Source organism: Macaca mulatta, chromosome 4 (genome assembly GCF_049350105.2).
Source record: "Macaca mulatta isolate MMU2019108-1 chromosome 4, T2T-MMU8v2.0, whole genome shotgun sequence".
In the NCBI taxonomy this organism is placed as follows: domain Eukaryota; kingdom Metazoa; phylum Chordata; class Mammalia; order Primates; family Cercopithecidae; genus Macaca; species Macaca mulatta.
Window position 1 is genome coordinate 162582132 of NC_133409.1, and position 17097 is coordinate 162599228.

At 39.8% G+C, this 17097-nt stretch overlaps 1 protein-coding gene across 2 annotated transcripts in view; it reads right to left on the bottom strand.

Annotated features, from left to right (window-relative positions):
* The window catches only part of CDKAL1 (CDK5 regulatory subunit associated protein 1 like 1), a 707863-nt gene extending 692859 nt beyond the window's left edge, over positions 1-15004 (bottom strand). For both annotated transcript variants that reach the window (XM_001098819.5, XM_078001348.1), the window contains exons 1-4: positions 14887-15004; positions 14076-14119; positions 2912-3089; positions 731-843 (exon numbers count right to left, since the gene is read on the bottom strand). In XM_001098819.5, the coding sequence (XP_001098819.2) occupies positions 731-843; positions 2912-3084 (286 nt within the window). In that variant the 5' untranslated portion in view covers positions 3085-3089; positions 14076-14119; positions 14887-15004. The remainder of the gene's footprint in view (positions 1-730; positions 844-2911; positions 3090-14075; positions 14120-14886) is intronic.
* Between the last annotated feature and the right edge of the window lie 2093 nt (positions 15005-17097).

Here is a 17097-nt window from a genome sequence, read left to right on the forward strand (position 1 = left end):
CCTAGCAGACATGGGTTAGTGTACCAGTATAAGACACACTGACATCATAACCCCGATATGACGCACTGAGAAAAATATAGTATCGTTTCTGTGCTCTCCTTGCCAAAAATCCAGAACCTCATTCTAATCATGAGCAAAAGACAAATTCGAGTTGAAGGACATTCTACATAATAATCATTTTCATTATTGATATTTCATTTCCAGAAATATCAAGGCAATGTTTTCTTCAGAAGTGTCAAGGTCACAGAAGACAAGAAAAATATTAAGAAACTGTCACAGATTGGAGGAAACTAAGGGGACATGAAACTAAATGTAAGGCGGGACCCAAGATTAGATCTTGGGACAGAAAAAGGAAGTTAATGGGAAAACTGGTAAAATTCAAATGCGATCTACAGTTTAGATCACAGAAATGCACTAAGGTTAATTTCCTGGTTTATTAATGATATTACAACTATGTAAGATGCTAGTATCAGGGGAAGCTTGGTGATGGGCATATGTGAACTCTGTAATTTTACTACTTTTCCGGAAGTCTAAACTTACTTCAAATTAAAAAGTTTTTTAAAATATGACATCCATGGTTATCTACACAATGTGTAATAGCTATCAGTGTTTCACCTTAAAAATCATTGTCATGCTAAAATACCCTTTAACTGCTAAGCTAAAATATTTATCTCTAAAAAACTTAATTCTGAAAAATTTAATCAATAAAATATATTATAGATCTCATTACCTGTAATTTTATAGCCATAAGCAGCTAGCTGTCCAGCCATATATTCTCCATCTGAATTATTATGAGAACAACCCCATGTTCGTATCCAAATTTTCTGTATGCCTGGAATAGTGCTGTTAAGGAATCAATTAAAAAAAAAAGTAAGTTTCATTGGGTGATTTTTTTTTTTGATCCAGGGTCTTGCTCTGTTGCCCAGGCTGCAGTGCAGCTGTGTGACCACGGCTCACTGCAACCTCAACCTCCCAGGCTTAAGGGATCCTCCCATCTCAGCCTCCTAAGTAGCTGGGACTATAGGTATGCACCAACACACCTGTTAATTTTTTTATTTTTTGTAGAGACAGTGTCCCACTATGCTGTCCAGACTGATCTTGAACTCCTGGGCTCAAGTGATCTTCCCACCTTGTTTCCCAAAGTGCTGGAATTACAGGTGTGAGCCACCACTACGCCCAGCCTCACTGAGTAATTTTTAAAATAAAAGCCACTAGATGATTTTAAGATATATTACACAAAAAACAAACTCACTACAATCCATTCAAGAGATATTCATTAAATGCGCTAACTTAACTCAAAATCTGCTGTTATATCAAAAGTCTAAAATCAAGATAAAATAACCACAGAATTCTAAGAAGACTCTACATAAAAAATATCTCCTTTTTCTCTGAATTGTATTTTAAATTCATACACTAACTTACTAAGTTCAACTCCTAGAAAGGTACATAATAACAATAGGAAAGAAAGTGGTTCTAGCAGCAACGGCAAATAAAGAAAAGTATGTCTGTTTACAAACTGCTATATACTAGTTGCAATCTTTAGCTTCCTTAAAACTTATAGATATAAATAACTTAATCAAAGTTAAAAACTGTCATCCTAAGGCATTATTAAAAGCACTCTATAAAATCAGAATTCTAAAAAAAAGGTAGTATTTTTAGGGAAAAAAAAGGGAGGGCTTTCAACTTGGATTACTCTAATAATTTATAAGCAAATAGAAATTACCTTAAGGATACATTTAGGACAAATTTTATAAACTGCAGTCATTAAAATATAAGCAAATGTTAAATTCAAAGAACTTAAAAGCTTAGTTTCCCAACAAAATAAGTATATTATAAATTTCAGCAGTTTACTAGACAAACAAATACAGGCTTATTAAAACCATATAATTAGATTATCCTTTCTGGTTAGGTTGTATCAAAATTTCACGGACTAGAGATCTACTATAATAGTGTAAATAGGGCAATAATTTATTTGTGCCCACTGCCTTTACCTGATCCATAGGTATTTGAAAATCAGCTAAGAAAATTCAAATGTCCAAAATACTACTGTCTCATAAGAATCACAAACTCCAGTAAAAATTTTATTTGGAAGTAACACAGACTTACATATCAACTACAGTAATATCAAAGAGATTCCTATTGCCCCAAGCTATCTTTTAGGAACATCCAATTTGACATCTCATTTCTTTTTAACTAATTACCTTGCCAGATTTAAAATCATTCAAACAAAAAAAAAAATCAACATATAGGTTGAGTTTCTTTAATTCAAAAATTCAAAATCCACAATGCTCTAAAATCTGAAACTTTTTGAGCACCAAAATGATACTCAAAGGATGCTCACTGGAGCATTTCAGATGTTTGGATTAGGAATACTCAACTGGAAAGTATGTAATACAAATATTCCGAAGTCCAAAAAAAATGTGATATCTGAAACACTTCTGGTCTCAAGCATTTCAGATAAGTGATACTCAACTTGTATTTCCTATCAAAAGTTCAAAAAGTCTAATGAAGAGACATTATATATAATCACACAGACCAGTAGTGTCAGCTTCTTCCTGAAATGAAAATGAATATAATTTCAGCCATGCTCAGTGGCTCACACCAGTAATCCCAGCACTTTGGGAGGCCGAGATGGGCGGATCATCTGAGGTCAGCAGTTTAAGACCAGCCTGGCCAACATGGTGAAACCCTGTCTCTACTAAAAATACAAAAAATAGCTGGGCATGGTGGTGTGTGCCTGTAATCCCAGCCACTAGGGAGGCAGAGACAGGAGAATCGCTTGAACCCGGGAGGCGGAGGTTGCAGTGAACCGAGATTACAGCACTGCACTCCAGCCTGGGCAACAGAGCAAGACTCTGTCTCAAAAAAGAAAAAAAAGAAAATGAATATAATTTCAAGGAAAAAAGCTTACCTGTCACTTGGTGGACTGTTTTCTTCCTCTTGCAAATATTTTTGGGTATTTCGCCTTCGTACCTTCGGGACAACATCCTTTCTTACAAAATGCCTATCTTGTGGTTTTGAATCTTCATGAGACACAATATCTTCTATGTCACCCAGTAGTGTATCACAGGATGCAGAAGGCATATTCTCTACCACATAAAAGTTATAAATAAAATCAACTTACAAAAATCTGCTTAGCGTAGCATCACTTATGAAATATTCTCACCAAATTTGAATCAATCAAGCCTTTGGATCTAACTTCAAATTTATAGAAAATACAAGAGATAAAGAAACACAAGGATGAAGTACTATCTTGGGTACATTGAAAAAAGAAACACAAGGAAACAATCAGATAAAACCCTAATGACAATGGGACATTCCAAAGTTCAACAGGAACTATTTCTTCAACAAATCAATGTCATGTAGGAGAGGAACTGTTTCAGATTACACGAAGCGTAAAAGCCTAACAACTAACGGCAATTCATGTTCTTGATTGTATCTTTCTTTGTCTGTCAAGCTCTAAGAAATTTTGGGAAAAACTAAGGACATCAGAATATGAGCTGGATATTAGATAATATGAAGATGTTACTATAAATCATTCGATATAAAGTATTGTCCTTATATTCAAAAATTTTATTTTTTAGAGATGCATACTGAATATTTAAAAGTGAAATGTCATTATGTCTATAATTTACTTTAAAAGGACCTCAGAAAAAAATAGACTGGCTGGGCACGGTGGCTTATGCCTGTAATCCCAGCACTTTGGGAGGCCAAGGCCGGTGTATCACCTGAGGTCAGGAGTTTGAGACCAGCCTGGCCAACACGGTGAAACCCCATCTCTTTTAAAAGTACAAAATTTAGGTGGGCATGGTGGTGTACACCTGTAGTTTCAGCTACTCAGGAGGCTGAAGAAAGAGAATTGCTAGAACCCAGGAGGCAGAGGATGCAGTGAGTCAAGAGTGCACCCTTGCACTCCAGCCTGGGCAACAGAGTGAAACTCCATCTCAAAAAAAAAAAAAAAAAGAAAAAATAGATTAAGACATACTAAAAAGAATTTACAACTCTTAAAACTAGAAAATAGGTAGGTTCATGGTCATTATCCCATACGATTTTTCTAAATCATCAAAATTTTTATAATTAAAAAAAGAAAATGTGGACACAGCTTGCAAGAAGAAAAGCACATTTTTCCCTGCCCCGCCAGCAAAATACAAATAAAACTCAGGACATTATAGATAAAACAAGCATAAGAAGACTCTGAAAGGTAGACAGAAGAAGGCAGACTGGCTACGAACCTCAGGACCCAAAGAATATGATGATGAGTTCCTTGGGTTTTCTTTGGCCTCCTACAGCTCACACATGGAACTGAAGATCCCAGCAATCAGAAATGGCAAGAGATGCCAACGATAAAAGCCCCCAATAAAAGCCTGCTTTCTCATTAAAGAACTATACAAAGGGCAGCCTAGGAAGACAGAAAAGTTTTAGATAATGATCATTCTACTCCAGCCAAACACAAACACACACACACAGCCCAAAAAAACTGTAATCCCACCCCCAGGCACACTACAAAGGACAAGCGGGGAGCTCTGACTTCCACCTACAATCAAGCACCCTAACACACTCCACTAGTATAGAATCTGAGAAGGCCCCGGAGGGATCCTGGACGTTCAAACCAACCACCCAACCAGTGATGAAGTTCTGCAGTGTCAGTGGAGACCAAATTGACACACAAGTTTAAAATAATCCCTATCAAAATCTCGGAAAGATTTTTTTGTAGGTATAGACAAGACTGTCCTAAATTTTATATGGAAATGTACAGAAACTAATATATTTAAAACGATTTTGAAAAGAGTAAAGTAAGAAGAATTGGTCTACCCAATTTTAAGACTTATTAGATAGCTATAATTGAGATAGTAGTATCGGCAGAGGGATAGAAATATAGATCAATGGAACATAACAATAAACCCAGAAACAGACCTACACAAATATTTCACAAAACCAATTAAATGAAGGGAAGATTGCTTTTTAAACAATTCGTACTGGAGCAAGTGCACTTTTATAGGCAAAAACTGAACCTTGACCTAAGTCTTGCACCTTATACAAAAATTAATTCAAAATGGATCATAGACTTAAATGTAAAACATACGCCAGGCGCGGTGGCTCACACCTGTAATCCCAGCACTCTGGGAGGCTGAGACGGGTGGATCACTTGAGGTCAGGAGTTCAAGAGCAGCCTGGCTAACATGGTGAATCCACATATCTACTAAAAATACAAAAAATTAGCTGAGTGTGTTGGTGTATGCCCGTAATCCCAGCTACTTGGGAGGTTGAACCAGGAGAATTGCTTGAACCCACAAGGCAGAGGTTGCAGTGAGCCAAGATCGCACCACTGCACTCCAGCCTGGGTGACAGAGCGAGACTCTGTCTCAAAAAAAAAAAAAAGTAAAAGTAAAACATAAAATTATAAAACTTTTAGAAAAAAAATCATAGGAAAAAATCTTTTGGACTTAGGGATAGGTAAAAAGTTCCCAGATGTGACACCAAAAGCACAATCCATAAAAAGAAAAATTAATAAATTGAATGTCATTAAAATTTTAAACTTTTGCTTTAAGAAGGACCCTTTTAAGAGGCTGAGAAGTCAAACTACAGAGTGGAAGAAAATATTTGCAAATCACATATCTGACAAAGGGCTAGTGTCAAAACACAACCATAAAAAGAAACTAGACAAAAGACATTTCAAGAGAATATACAGAGGGCAAATAAGCACATGAAAAGAGATTCAATATTAACCACCACAGAAATAGAAACTAAAACCACAATGAGGTATCAGTATACACCTTTCAGAATGGATAAAACAGACAACAGTGAAACCACCAAACACTGGCAAGGATGCAAAGACACTGCATCATTCATACAGTCCTGGAAGGAATGAAAAATGGTATAGCCACTCCAGTAAACAGTTTGGTATTTTCTTAAACAAATCATGCAACTCTGATGCAACCCAGCAATTGTACTCCTGGGCAATTATCCAAGAGAAATGAAGACTTGTATTCAGACAAAAACCTGTACGTGAATGTTTACACCAGCTTTCCTTGTAATAGCCCAAATCTGGAAACCACCTGGATGCCATTCAGAAGTGAAAGGTGAAACAAAGTATGGTACATCCATACCATGGAACACTATTCAGTAATAAAAAGAAATGTACTAATGATATATGCATTAACCTGGATGACTCTCCAGAGAATTATGCTGAATGAAGAAAGTCAGTCCCAAAAGGTTACATTCTGTATGATCACTTTTATATAACATATTTGAAATGAGAAAATTATGGAAATGGAAAACAGAATAGTAGTTGCCAGGGATTAAAGAAAGAATAGGGTGAGAGGAGAATGGGTATGACTGTAAAAGAGCAACATGAGGGATCCTTGTGGTGATGGAAATGTTTTGTATCCTGACTGTATCAATGTCAGTATCCTGGTTGTGATACTGTATCGTAGTTTTGTAAGATGTCACCAATGGGAGACCTGGGCAAAGCGTACAAGGATCTCTGCATAAGTTTTATAACTGCAGGTAAAGCTGTAATTATGTTAGAATAAAATAATTAAGAAAAAAATGAGGAGGGGAAGAATACACTCGTATATACTTACTGATAGTACTACTACTAATACTATATCCAGACACAAGGCAAGTCCTTTATAGGGTCATCTCATCAACAATTCACAACAACTCGTAATAGGTAGATAGTATTACTATCCTTGCTTTAAAGATGAGCAAACTGAAACACAGAGAAATTAACTTGCCCAAAGAAGCTAAACAAGGATGTCATGACAGATGAGTGCAAGCCCATACACTGTGTGGTACTCTACTACCTACTTAGTATGTGTGTTCTGAATGACCACTGTTTCTTTATCTGAGTTGCAGTGTTAAGGATCTTACATTCTTTCAGTTGTCCTCAAAGTTTCTGATGAACTTTCATTCTCCTCATTTGCTGGATTCCCATCCTTCAATTCATATCATTCAATTAATAAAGTGGCTGCCAGCCAGGCTCCTTTCCTCTGTAATGTACTCATTACAGCTATGACAAATTATGCACTGGGAATCTGAAAAATCTGTGTTCAAATCTCGGATAGCTTTATATTGTCAGTAAGAACAAAAGATTAGAAATAAACCAAACATCAACCTATCAAGGACTGGTTGGGTTAGAGTTAACATACATATCACATGGTCATGGTAAGACTGTCAATCGCCGGGCACGGTGGCTCACACCTGTAATCTCAACACTTTGGGAGGCCAAGGCGGGCAGATCACCTGAGGTTGGGAGTTCACGACCAGCCTGACCAACATAGAGAAACCCTGTCTCTACTGAAAATACAAAATTAGCCAGGCGTGGTGGCGCATGCCTCTAATCCCAGCTACTCAGGAGGCTGAGACAGGAGATTTGCTTGAACCCCGGAGGCAGAGGTTGTGGTTAGCCGAGATCATGCCATTGTACTCCAGTCTGGGCAACAAAAGCGAAACTCTGTCTCAAAAAAAAAAAAAAAAAAAAAAAAGTCAATCACAGATTTCCCTTTCCATAGACACTGGAATGGGGCACGTGACCCAAGCTTGCCAGGGTAACCCATCCTCCTGGCCACAATGACCAGTTCAGGGTAGGTCATGAGAAGCCTAGCCAGTAAGAATCACTGCGAGGATTCCATGCTAGTGTTAACAGAAGACAGCTTCTCTTGTCACCGAAGTGGCTAAGTTGGGAGGATGTCAACTTGGGGCTACCAGAGTCATGTTGTCTGCCACAGGGAGGAAGCCTACTTAAGGAATGAAGCCTAATAAGAGCCAGAAAGATAAAGAACCATACTGACATTATTTGAGCATCTGAATCCAACAAATGCCTGAAGCCAAATGCAGCCTTGCGCTGCCCAGTCATGCGAGCCTGTGGCTTAAATCAGTTTGAGTTGGGTATTCTGTTCTTGCAAAAAAGAGCCCTGGCCAACTCAGCCATCTAGGTAAGGTGAAATGAACCAGGTTAATCTTTCTCATATTGGTTCTAATTATTTACTACCTATCTGGGAAAAAAAAAAAATGGTTCTGTGGTCAAATAAATTTAGAAAATTCTGCTTTCTTACCGATTCACACTGTGCGTTATTGAAGACTGAAGAACTGCAGTAAGAAACTGCACTAGTTTCCAGGATGCCACACTCTCCTATCTCCAGTCTCCTCTGCTCATCTCTCCAACTTCTCACCATTAGAATGCCCCCATGGCTCTGTTACAGGAACTCTTCTCTAGTTTCAGGCACTCCCTAGGTGACCTCATCCAGTCCCATGGCCTTGAAATATCAACTACGTATATGCTTATATAACCAGCCCCATTCTTCCCCTGAGCTTCAGACTCAGACACTCAATTGCCTATTCCACACCACTGCTCGAATGTCTAATAATTACTTCAAACTTAAAAAGTTAAAGCAGGGCTGGGCACGGTGGCTCAAGCCTGTAATCCCAGCACTTTGGGAGGCTGAGGCGGGTGGATAACCTGAGGTCAGGAGTTCGAGGCCAGCCTGAACAACATGGTGACACCCCGTCTCTACTAAAAATACAAAAATTAGCCAGGCGTGGTGGTGGGTGCCTGTAATTCCACCTACTCAGAAGGCTGAGACAGGAGAATCACTTGAACCCGAGAGGCAGAGGTTGCAGTGAGCTGAGATCGTACCACTGCACTCCAGCCTGGGCAACAAAGAGCAAAGCTCCATCTCAAAAAACAAAAGTCAAAGTCAAAACAGAATTCCTGATCTTCTCCCTACCTTACTAGATCCTCTTACAACTTCTCCCATTTCATTTAAAGGCAATCCTAGCTGGGCGCAGTGGGTCACGCCTGTAACCCCAGCACTTTGGGAGGCCGAGGTAGGCGAATCACGAGATCAGGAGTTCGGGACCAGCCTGTCCAACATGGTGAAACCCCATCTCTACTAAAAATACAAAAAATTAGCTGGGCGCAGTGGCGGGCGCCTGTAAACCCAGCTACTCGGGAGGCTGAGGCAGGAGTATTGCTTGAGCCCAGGAGGCGGAGGTTGCAATGAGCCTAGATCTCACCACTGCACTCCAGCCTGGGCAACAGAGTGAGACTCTGTCTCAAAAAAAAAAAAAAAAAAAAAAAAAAAAGGAATCCCAATCTTCTACTGCTCAGGCCAAAAATCCTGCACTCCCTTCTTACACCCCAAATCCAACCTATCAACAACATCCTGTTGGCTATACCTTCAAAATATATTCAGACTCTATTTGTGACCATACTCACTGTTACACTCTTGGTCCAAACCAACATCAACTCTTGTCTGGATTATTGCAATCCCTAGTATCCTTGCTTCTATCCTTAATTCTCCAAGAACATTTTCAGCACAAAAGTCAGGGATCCCTTTAAAACCTAAGTTCATCTCAAGCTTCTCAATCAAACCCTTCCAGCAGTATTCCATATCAGAGTAAAAAGCCAAAATCACTACAAAGATCTGCAATGACATATATAATCAGCCTCCTGCTGCATCTCTGGCCCCATTTCCTATCACGCTCCCCTCAGTCATGCAGGCTTTGTTATTTCATACCCACTAGATATACATTCATTTCATAGTCTTATTCTTGCCTGGAATGCTCTTACTCAAGACACCTGAATGGCTCACTCACTCAAGCCCTTAAGGACTTTGCTCAAGTGTAACAAGAGAGGACTTTCCAAGCAACACCCCTACCTCACCACATACCCTCTTCCTATGCCCCTTTCTTGCCTTTTTTAAAACTGCAGCACTTAATCATCTGCTTCCAGCGTTTTAATAATTGTTTTAACTGTTTATCTTACTAGAATACATACTCCGTGAGGGTAAAGGTTTTTGGGTGAGGTATTCACTGTTTTACCCCAGGTGCCTAGAACTATGTCTAGCACATTGCAGGTTCTCAATAAAGCCTTTTACTGTAGACTACACAGTCAGGCAATATATGGATATAGATATTCTGAGTATGCCAAATTAGTTTCTGACTCAAGAGCCTTCATACTTGCTATTCCTCTGCCAGAATATCAGCCCCCAGATAAATATGTCTTCCTAGCCACTTCTTCACTCAAACAACACCTCCTCAGAGAGGCCTTTCCTACTACCTTATCTAAAATAACCGCGCTGCCCAAGCATGCCCACACTTTCAGTGCTTCTAACCCTGCTCTGTTTCATGTTTCTTCATTGCACTTACCTACCTGACACCACATATATAATTGTATCTTCCTCATTACAATGTAAGCTTCTTAAGCACAGAGGCATCATCTCTTTTTCAGTACTGTCTCTACAACGCCTCTAACAATGCCTAACACATAGCAGGTGCACAACAGTTACTGACTGAATGAATACAATGCTTAAGTTGAATTTAGCTAGTCTTTCTATGACATAGCAGGAAATTCTACACTGGGTGGGAAGCTGAAGTCAATGGCCAATCCTTGGATTTCTTCTATCACCACTATTCTATGAAATAATTAAATGAGAGAGGCTAGGACCAGGTAGTGCCTTCGGAATGCTGAAGAACTACTGACAGATCATGAATAATTAAATAACATTAATTAAAAGCCATATTTTTTAATTACACAATTTTGCCATCCCATATACAAGTGTGCATGGATCCACTGAAGAGAAATAGAAAGGAAAAAGACAAATGAAAGAAATCCACTGCAATAGACATCCCGTATCATTAGAGAAGTAGAAGTTGCTAAGCTTCTTATCTTACAGAACTGGAGTCCACTGAAGCAAAAGGATTTGTATATTGATAGAGCTAGAAATTAGAACCTAGGCTTCCTCTCAACACCATGCTCCTCCCACTATGGCTCTGCCTCACTGGCAAAGTACAAACAATGCAAGAACCTAATGTGACACTAATAAGTAACCACATTCTGGAAAACAATGGGCAAAGTAAAAACAGGCAGTTCACTTAAGAGATACAGATAGCCAAAAAAAAAAAAAAAGGAAAGAATGCTCAACCATACTAACAAGTACTGAAACAATAAGTTATTTTTCAGCTGCCTCACTGATAAAAAGCTGACAAAAACTCTGTTAGCTGAAAGCATAGAAAAACTGGTACACCCCTTCTGGAGGGCAACCTGACAATATATATCAAACATATGTATATCCTTTGAGCCAGCAATTTCACTTGGAGATACTCACTCAAAAAAGATAAATGTAACACTACATATCAGCATTATGCAGCATAAACCTGGCTATATATCATAAGTACCTAAATAATCTCCCTCATCACTATTAATAAGCTAAAGATTTTACTTTGAACTGACAGAGGGAATTGTTTAGCCTTCAGAAATTTTTAATTAAATCATATGGAAATGAAAGTTTGAGAATAAAAGGAAAGCAGCATAATAGCTAAATGGAGAAAAAGGATCACTAAAACTTTTTCTCAAAGGTAGAGGAAATCAAATTTGATAAAGGGAATAAAATAGAGTCAGTGAAAAGGAAAATACCGAAAATGGTAAGAAAGAGGATGCAATATCCTAGAGCAGCAGTTACTTACACAGGTGAGTTATTAGGGAGGCTTTTTCTTTTTTTTTTTAATTATGAGAGAGTTTTACTCTTGTTGCCCAGGCTGGAGTGCAATGGCACAATCTCGGCTCACTGCAACCTGTGCCTCCTGGGTTCAAGCAATTCTCCTGCCTCAGCCTCCCGAGTAGCTGGGATTACAGGCACCTGCCACCATGCCCATCTAATTTTGTATTTTTAGTAGAGACGGGGGTTTCACCATGTTGGTCAGGCTGGTCTTGAACTCCCGACCTCAGGTGATCTGCCCGACTTCCAAAGTGCTGGGATTACAGGCGTGAGCCACTGCGCCCGGCGGGAAGTTTTTTATCGTAGCAAATCTCCAGGTTCCATTCTGAATTAGAATCTCCAAGAGTAGTGAAGCACGTGAACCTAGAAACTGTCCAGATAATTCCACTATAGATTCCTAATTAAGAACCACTATTCTACAGTAATGGTTCTCAATCTTGAACACTCATTCTATTCACCTGAAGAGCTTTTGAAAATTCCCAACTAAGCTTGCAGTGAGCTGAGATCACGCCACTGCACTCCAGCCTGGGCAAAAGAGCAAGACTCTGTCTCAAAACAAAAAAAAAAAAAAAAGAAAATTCCCAACTAAGCCCCAAGATAGCGGAATGAATCTCTGAGAATGGAGCCTGGGCCTCAATATCTTTTTAAAACTTTCCAGTCATTCTCATGTGTACAGCCACAATTGCAAAGCAATGTCCAGTAGTTTTTTTTGTTTGTTTGTTTGTTTTTTTTTTTTTTTTGAGACGGAGTCTCGCTCTGCCGCCCAGGCTGGAGTGCAGTGGCCGGATCTCAGCTCACTGCAAGCTCCGCCTCCCGGGTTCACGCCATTCTCCTGCCTCAGCCTCCCAAGTAGCTGGGACTACAGGCGCCCGCCACCGCGCCCGGCTAGTTTTTTGTATTTTTTAGTAGAGACGGGGTTTCACCGTGTTAGCCAGGATGGTCTTGATCTCCTGACCTCGTGATCCGCCCATCTCGGCCTCCCAAAGTGCTGGGATTACAGGCTTGAGCCACCGCACCCGGCCTGTCCAGTAGTTTTCAAAGTGTAATTTCCACATCAGCTGGAGTAGCATCATGGGGAACTTGTCAGAAATGAACATTTTTTCTTTCTTTCTCAATTTTTTTGTAAAAACAAGGTCTCACTTTGTTGTCCAGGCTGCTCTCAAACTCCTCCCATCTTGGTCTCCCAAAGTATGGGATTACAGGTATGAGCCACCATGCCCAGCCAGAAATGAAAATTCTTGAACCCCACTCCAGACATACTGAATCAGATGTTTTGAGTAAAACCTAGCAATATTTAACAGGCCCTCTAGGTGATTCTGATCTGAATTAAAGTTTGACAATCACTGTCCCAGAATTATTCTTTCATAAAAACCACCTAGAATGCATGTCAAATATACATAACCTAGTCAACTGATTTTCAACAAAGATGCCAAGACAATTCAACAGAGAAAGAATAGGTTTTTTTCAACAAATGATGCTGGGACAACTGGATAGCAACATGTAAAAAATAAAGTTGGAGCTCTATTTCACATCATATACAAAAAATTAACTGAAAATGGATCAAATACCTAAATTTAGGAGCTAACATTATGAAACTTTTAGAAAAAAACATAAGTACAAATCTTTATGATGTTAGAGTAGGCCCTCCTTTCTTAGCTAAGAAACCAAAAGCACAAGCAACAAAAGGAAAAACAGATTAGATGAAGAAGATATAGAAATGGGCCAGGTGCAGTGGCTCATGCCTATAATCCCAACACTGGGAAGTCAAGGTGGGAGGATCACTTCAGACCAGGAGTACAGGGCCAGAGCCTAGGCAACACAGACCCTATCTCTCCAAAAAAAAAAAAAAAAAAAAAAAAAAAAACAGTAAAAATTAGCCGGGCATGGTGGCATGCACCTATAGTCCCAGCTACTTGGGAGGCTGAAGTGGGATCACTTGAGACCAGGTGGTCAAGGCTGCAGTGAGTTGTAATCGAGCCATTGCACTCTGGCCTGGGTGACACAGGGAAGCCCTGTCTCAAAAACACACACATACAAATGGCTGATAAGCACGTGAAAAGATGTCAACATAATGAGCCATCAGGGAAATGGAAATCCAAACCACAATAATATACCATTTCATACCCATTAGGATGGGTAGAATCAAAAAGACAAATAATTGTTGACAGGCATGTGGATTACATCACCCAGAGGGAAAGAAAAAGAGAACAGAGGTAGGAGAAGGTACAAGACCACGACTTGAGAGACTCCAAATTTAACTCTCATATAAAGGAAAATCAGCTTATAATGGATTCCAAGAAGCAGCCACCAGAGAAGGAAAAAAATCCATGGGCCATGGAAGGCAAAGGAAGAGGGCATGTCAAAAAAGTGGACATGGTCAATGCTGGTGAATGAAAACGAAAGGTTAAGTAAAATAAATGAAAATATCTCTTCAATTTAGTGGTATGTAAAGGACAATGGTTCCATAACACGATAGTGGCAAATAGCTAAGAAATTAAGCTACCTCTCTGCATTTTCTAATATGCAGAAATAGGTACAGCACTCAAACATAAAAGGTTTAAAATAAATCAGTACCTTAATTATCTGCAATTAATCTAAAGTCCTCTTGAAAGATGAGTCTGGAAAATAAAAATTGATTAGGAAAAGCAAGCACCAAAGAAGTTCACAAAACCACTGTAAGGATTCTTTACTTAAAAGGAATCAGACTCCAAAAAAGACTGCTTTATACAGCAGGATTAATGATGCTCCATACTACTTGTAACTTCTTACTGATTACAACAGGTGTGCTGACATCTGCCGTGACTGTGATCCAGTGGCTGTAGTAATGTTGTATTCAGCACTACAACACGTCTGCATAGTGCGAGTAACCAACCACTACAAAACAGGAATAAGTCAGTAAATAGGCAGACATCCAGATCACGTTCCATTCGAAAGATAACTGTCGTCCCGAGATTCAGAAAAAGGTTTTATGAGCAAAGAAGAACGAAAAGTGAAAAAGCAAGACATCTGCTTTTCTCAATAACTTCTGCTTAAATTCTTAAGATACTGATCTGGGAAAGCTATGTAACTGCGAAAGCCCTGTCACATCTACAAATTCACTAAGGTATAAAGTGGGAGAACAAATGAAGTTAAATTTGACAATAAGGAACGAGGTGCCCAAAATATTACTAACTGGAGAGCGGCACCTGAGGCCAACGACCCTACCCTCGCTCCTGGAAGCCCCATCTGCCTCCCAATTCCCCCATCCCAGCTGGCAAATCCCCCTTTTAACTGCGAAACAATTTTGCAAACAGCCCAAGAAAGACTGAAACTGGAGAAACAAGGCTTGCCATAAAAGGAGCCGTCGCCACACTCTGCCCCACATGGACCCAACCGCCACCCTTACCCAGAAGTCGGGAAGTAAAAACCAGTCCAAAGTGAGAGAATCAACCCGCCACTCTCCGGAAACTGCACAGACTTTAGATGGAGAGCGCCATGACACATACGTCCCGCCACGTTTATTTACGCATGCTCAGCGACGGTGGCCCGAAGAGATCAAATTACATCATTGCTGAAAGGGCTGGTTCTGGTTTAACTTAGTTTAGGAATGATTACGCTTCAAGTTCCTTTGATTCCAAGAACTAAAATAACAACCCCAAGTCCTCGGGTTCCTAGATACGCTTAATAGCCAACTTCTCCTAAGCTCTTATGTGTTAGACACTGTGCTAAGTACTTTGCATAAACATTATTTCACTATTTATTTATTGTTATTATTCCCATTTTACAAAAGCGGACACTGGAAGTTTAAGGACTTAATCTAAGTTACTCTACTAGTCGTGCTGCCCCGTGGGCTGGATCCGATGCTGTCTGACTCCCAAAGAACTTGCTCTTTTCACTGCATTTTACTAGCCTCCTCAATCGTTTGTGAAGAGGTCTCTTCTTTAATATTAAAAAACAGGAAGGAAAGGATAAAGGTCAGTTGGTAGGTTTCGCTTAATATACATTATTTACCACCACGCAAGTTTTTTTGTTTTTTGTTTTGGAAAACTTAGATGGTAGTTTAGCAGACACCTATGGAAAGAAAATACTTTCGGCCGGGCGCGGTGGCTCAAGCCTGTAATCCCAGCACTTTGGGAGGCCGAGACTGGCGGATCACGATGTCAGGAGATCGAGACCATCCTGGCTAACACGGTGAAACCCCGTCTCTACTAAAAAATACAAGAAAAACTAGCCGGACGAGGTGGCGGGCGCCTGTAGTTCCAGCTACTTGGGAGGCTGAAGCAGGAGAATGGCGTAAACCCGGGAGGCGGAGCTTGCGGTTAGCTGAGATCCGGCCACTGCATTCCAGCCTGGGCGACAGAGCAAGACTCCGTCTCAAAAAAAAAAAAAGAAAATACTTTCATGGAATACGAATTCTCACCCGCTTGCTCCACATATGTTATCTCACTTTAGTATTCATTACCCAAGACACTGTATTTGACCATGCGTTTACCAGAAGAATATCTTTACTTAAAAAAGTAAAGGCAATAGGAGGCAGTAGTTCGTGAACAAGGGTCAGAAATCGTGAGTTTAATGCCTGACTTAGGGTTTCACAGTGATTTGGGGCAATTACTTTGTTTTGCAAATGCTTCTGCTAGTACAATTTCATCTAATTAAAATGCCATCCATCTACTCAAGAGGCTGATGTGGGAGGATCACTTGAGCTCAGAAGTTTGAAAACAGCCTGGGCAACACAGTGAGACCCTGTCTCTAAAATATAGTTTTAAGAAAAAAAGCCACCCTTTTCTCTGTTTATTCATATCCATAACATAATCTAAACAGTGCCCTGGGATCCACTATTGTCTTTACCCATCTGAATTAAAATTGTGTATTTATGTTGCCCTACTTTTTTTTTTTTTTTTTTTTTTTTTTTAGATACGGTCTTCTTCTGTCACCCAGGCTGGAGTGCAGTGTTACAATGACAGCTCACTGCAACCTCCGCCTCCTAGCCTCAAGAGATTCTCATGCCTTAGCCTCCCAAGTAGCTGTGGGACTACACGGGCACACCACCAAACCCATTTAATTCCATCTCTTTCACTAGACCAAAAGTAGGACCTGGATTGTCTTCTTGGTTGCAATCGCACTAACACATAACCTGTGCTTACGTTTATAGCTTCTCAATAAACATATGTTGAATGAATGAATGAATGAATGAATGAATAACTCCACCTCTTTTACCCAAAGATCTAGTTGAGTTCAGTAAAGGAAATGTTACTGAGTATGCACCCCATGACCACAAGCACTGTGATAGATGCTAGAGCTAGAAAGAAAGAAAAAAAGTACTCCCTATTGCAATTGCAGGCTATTTTGAGGAAATTCATTTCAATAGAGAATAGCAATCACTATGAAAGATGAATGCACAGGAACACAAAGGTGAAGTAAGGGAAATGGATGAAGGCATTCCAGGCTGGAGAGTCAGCCAGAGCAAACGCAAGGAGGCCTGAAATGATGAATTATTCTGCAGTGTAAAAGCAGAGAAAGTGAAGCTGGTGATGGGAGAAGTCTGCCAGAGAAAGGGAAGCACAGGGACTAGATCAAGGTGAACCTCCTGTGCTCAAAGGCATTAGACTTAATCCTG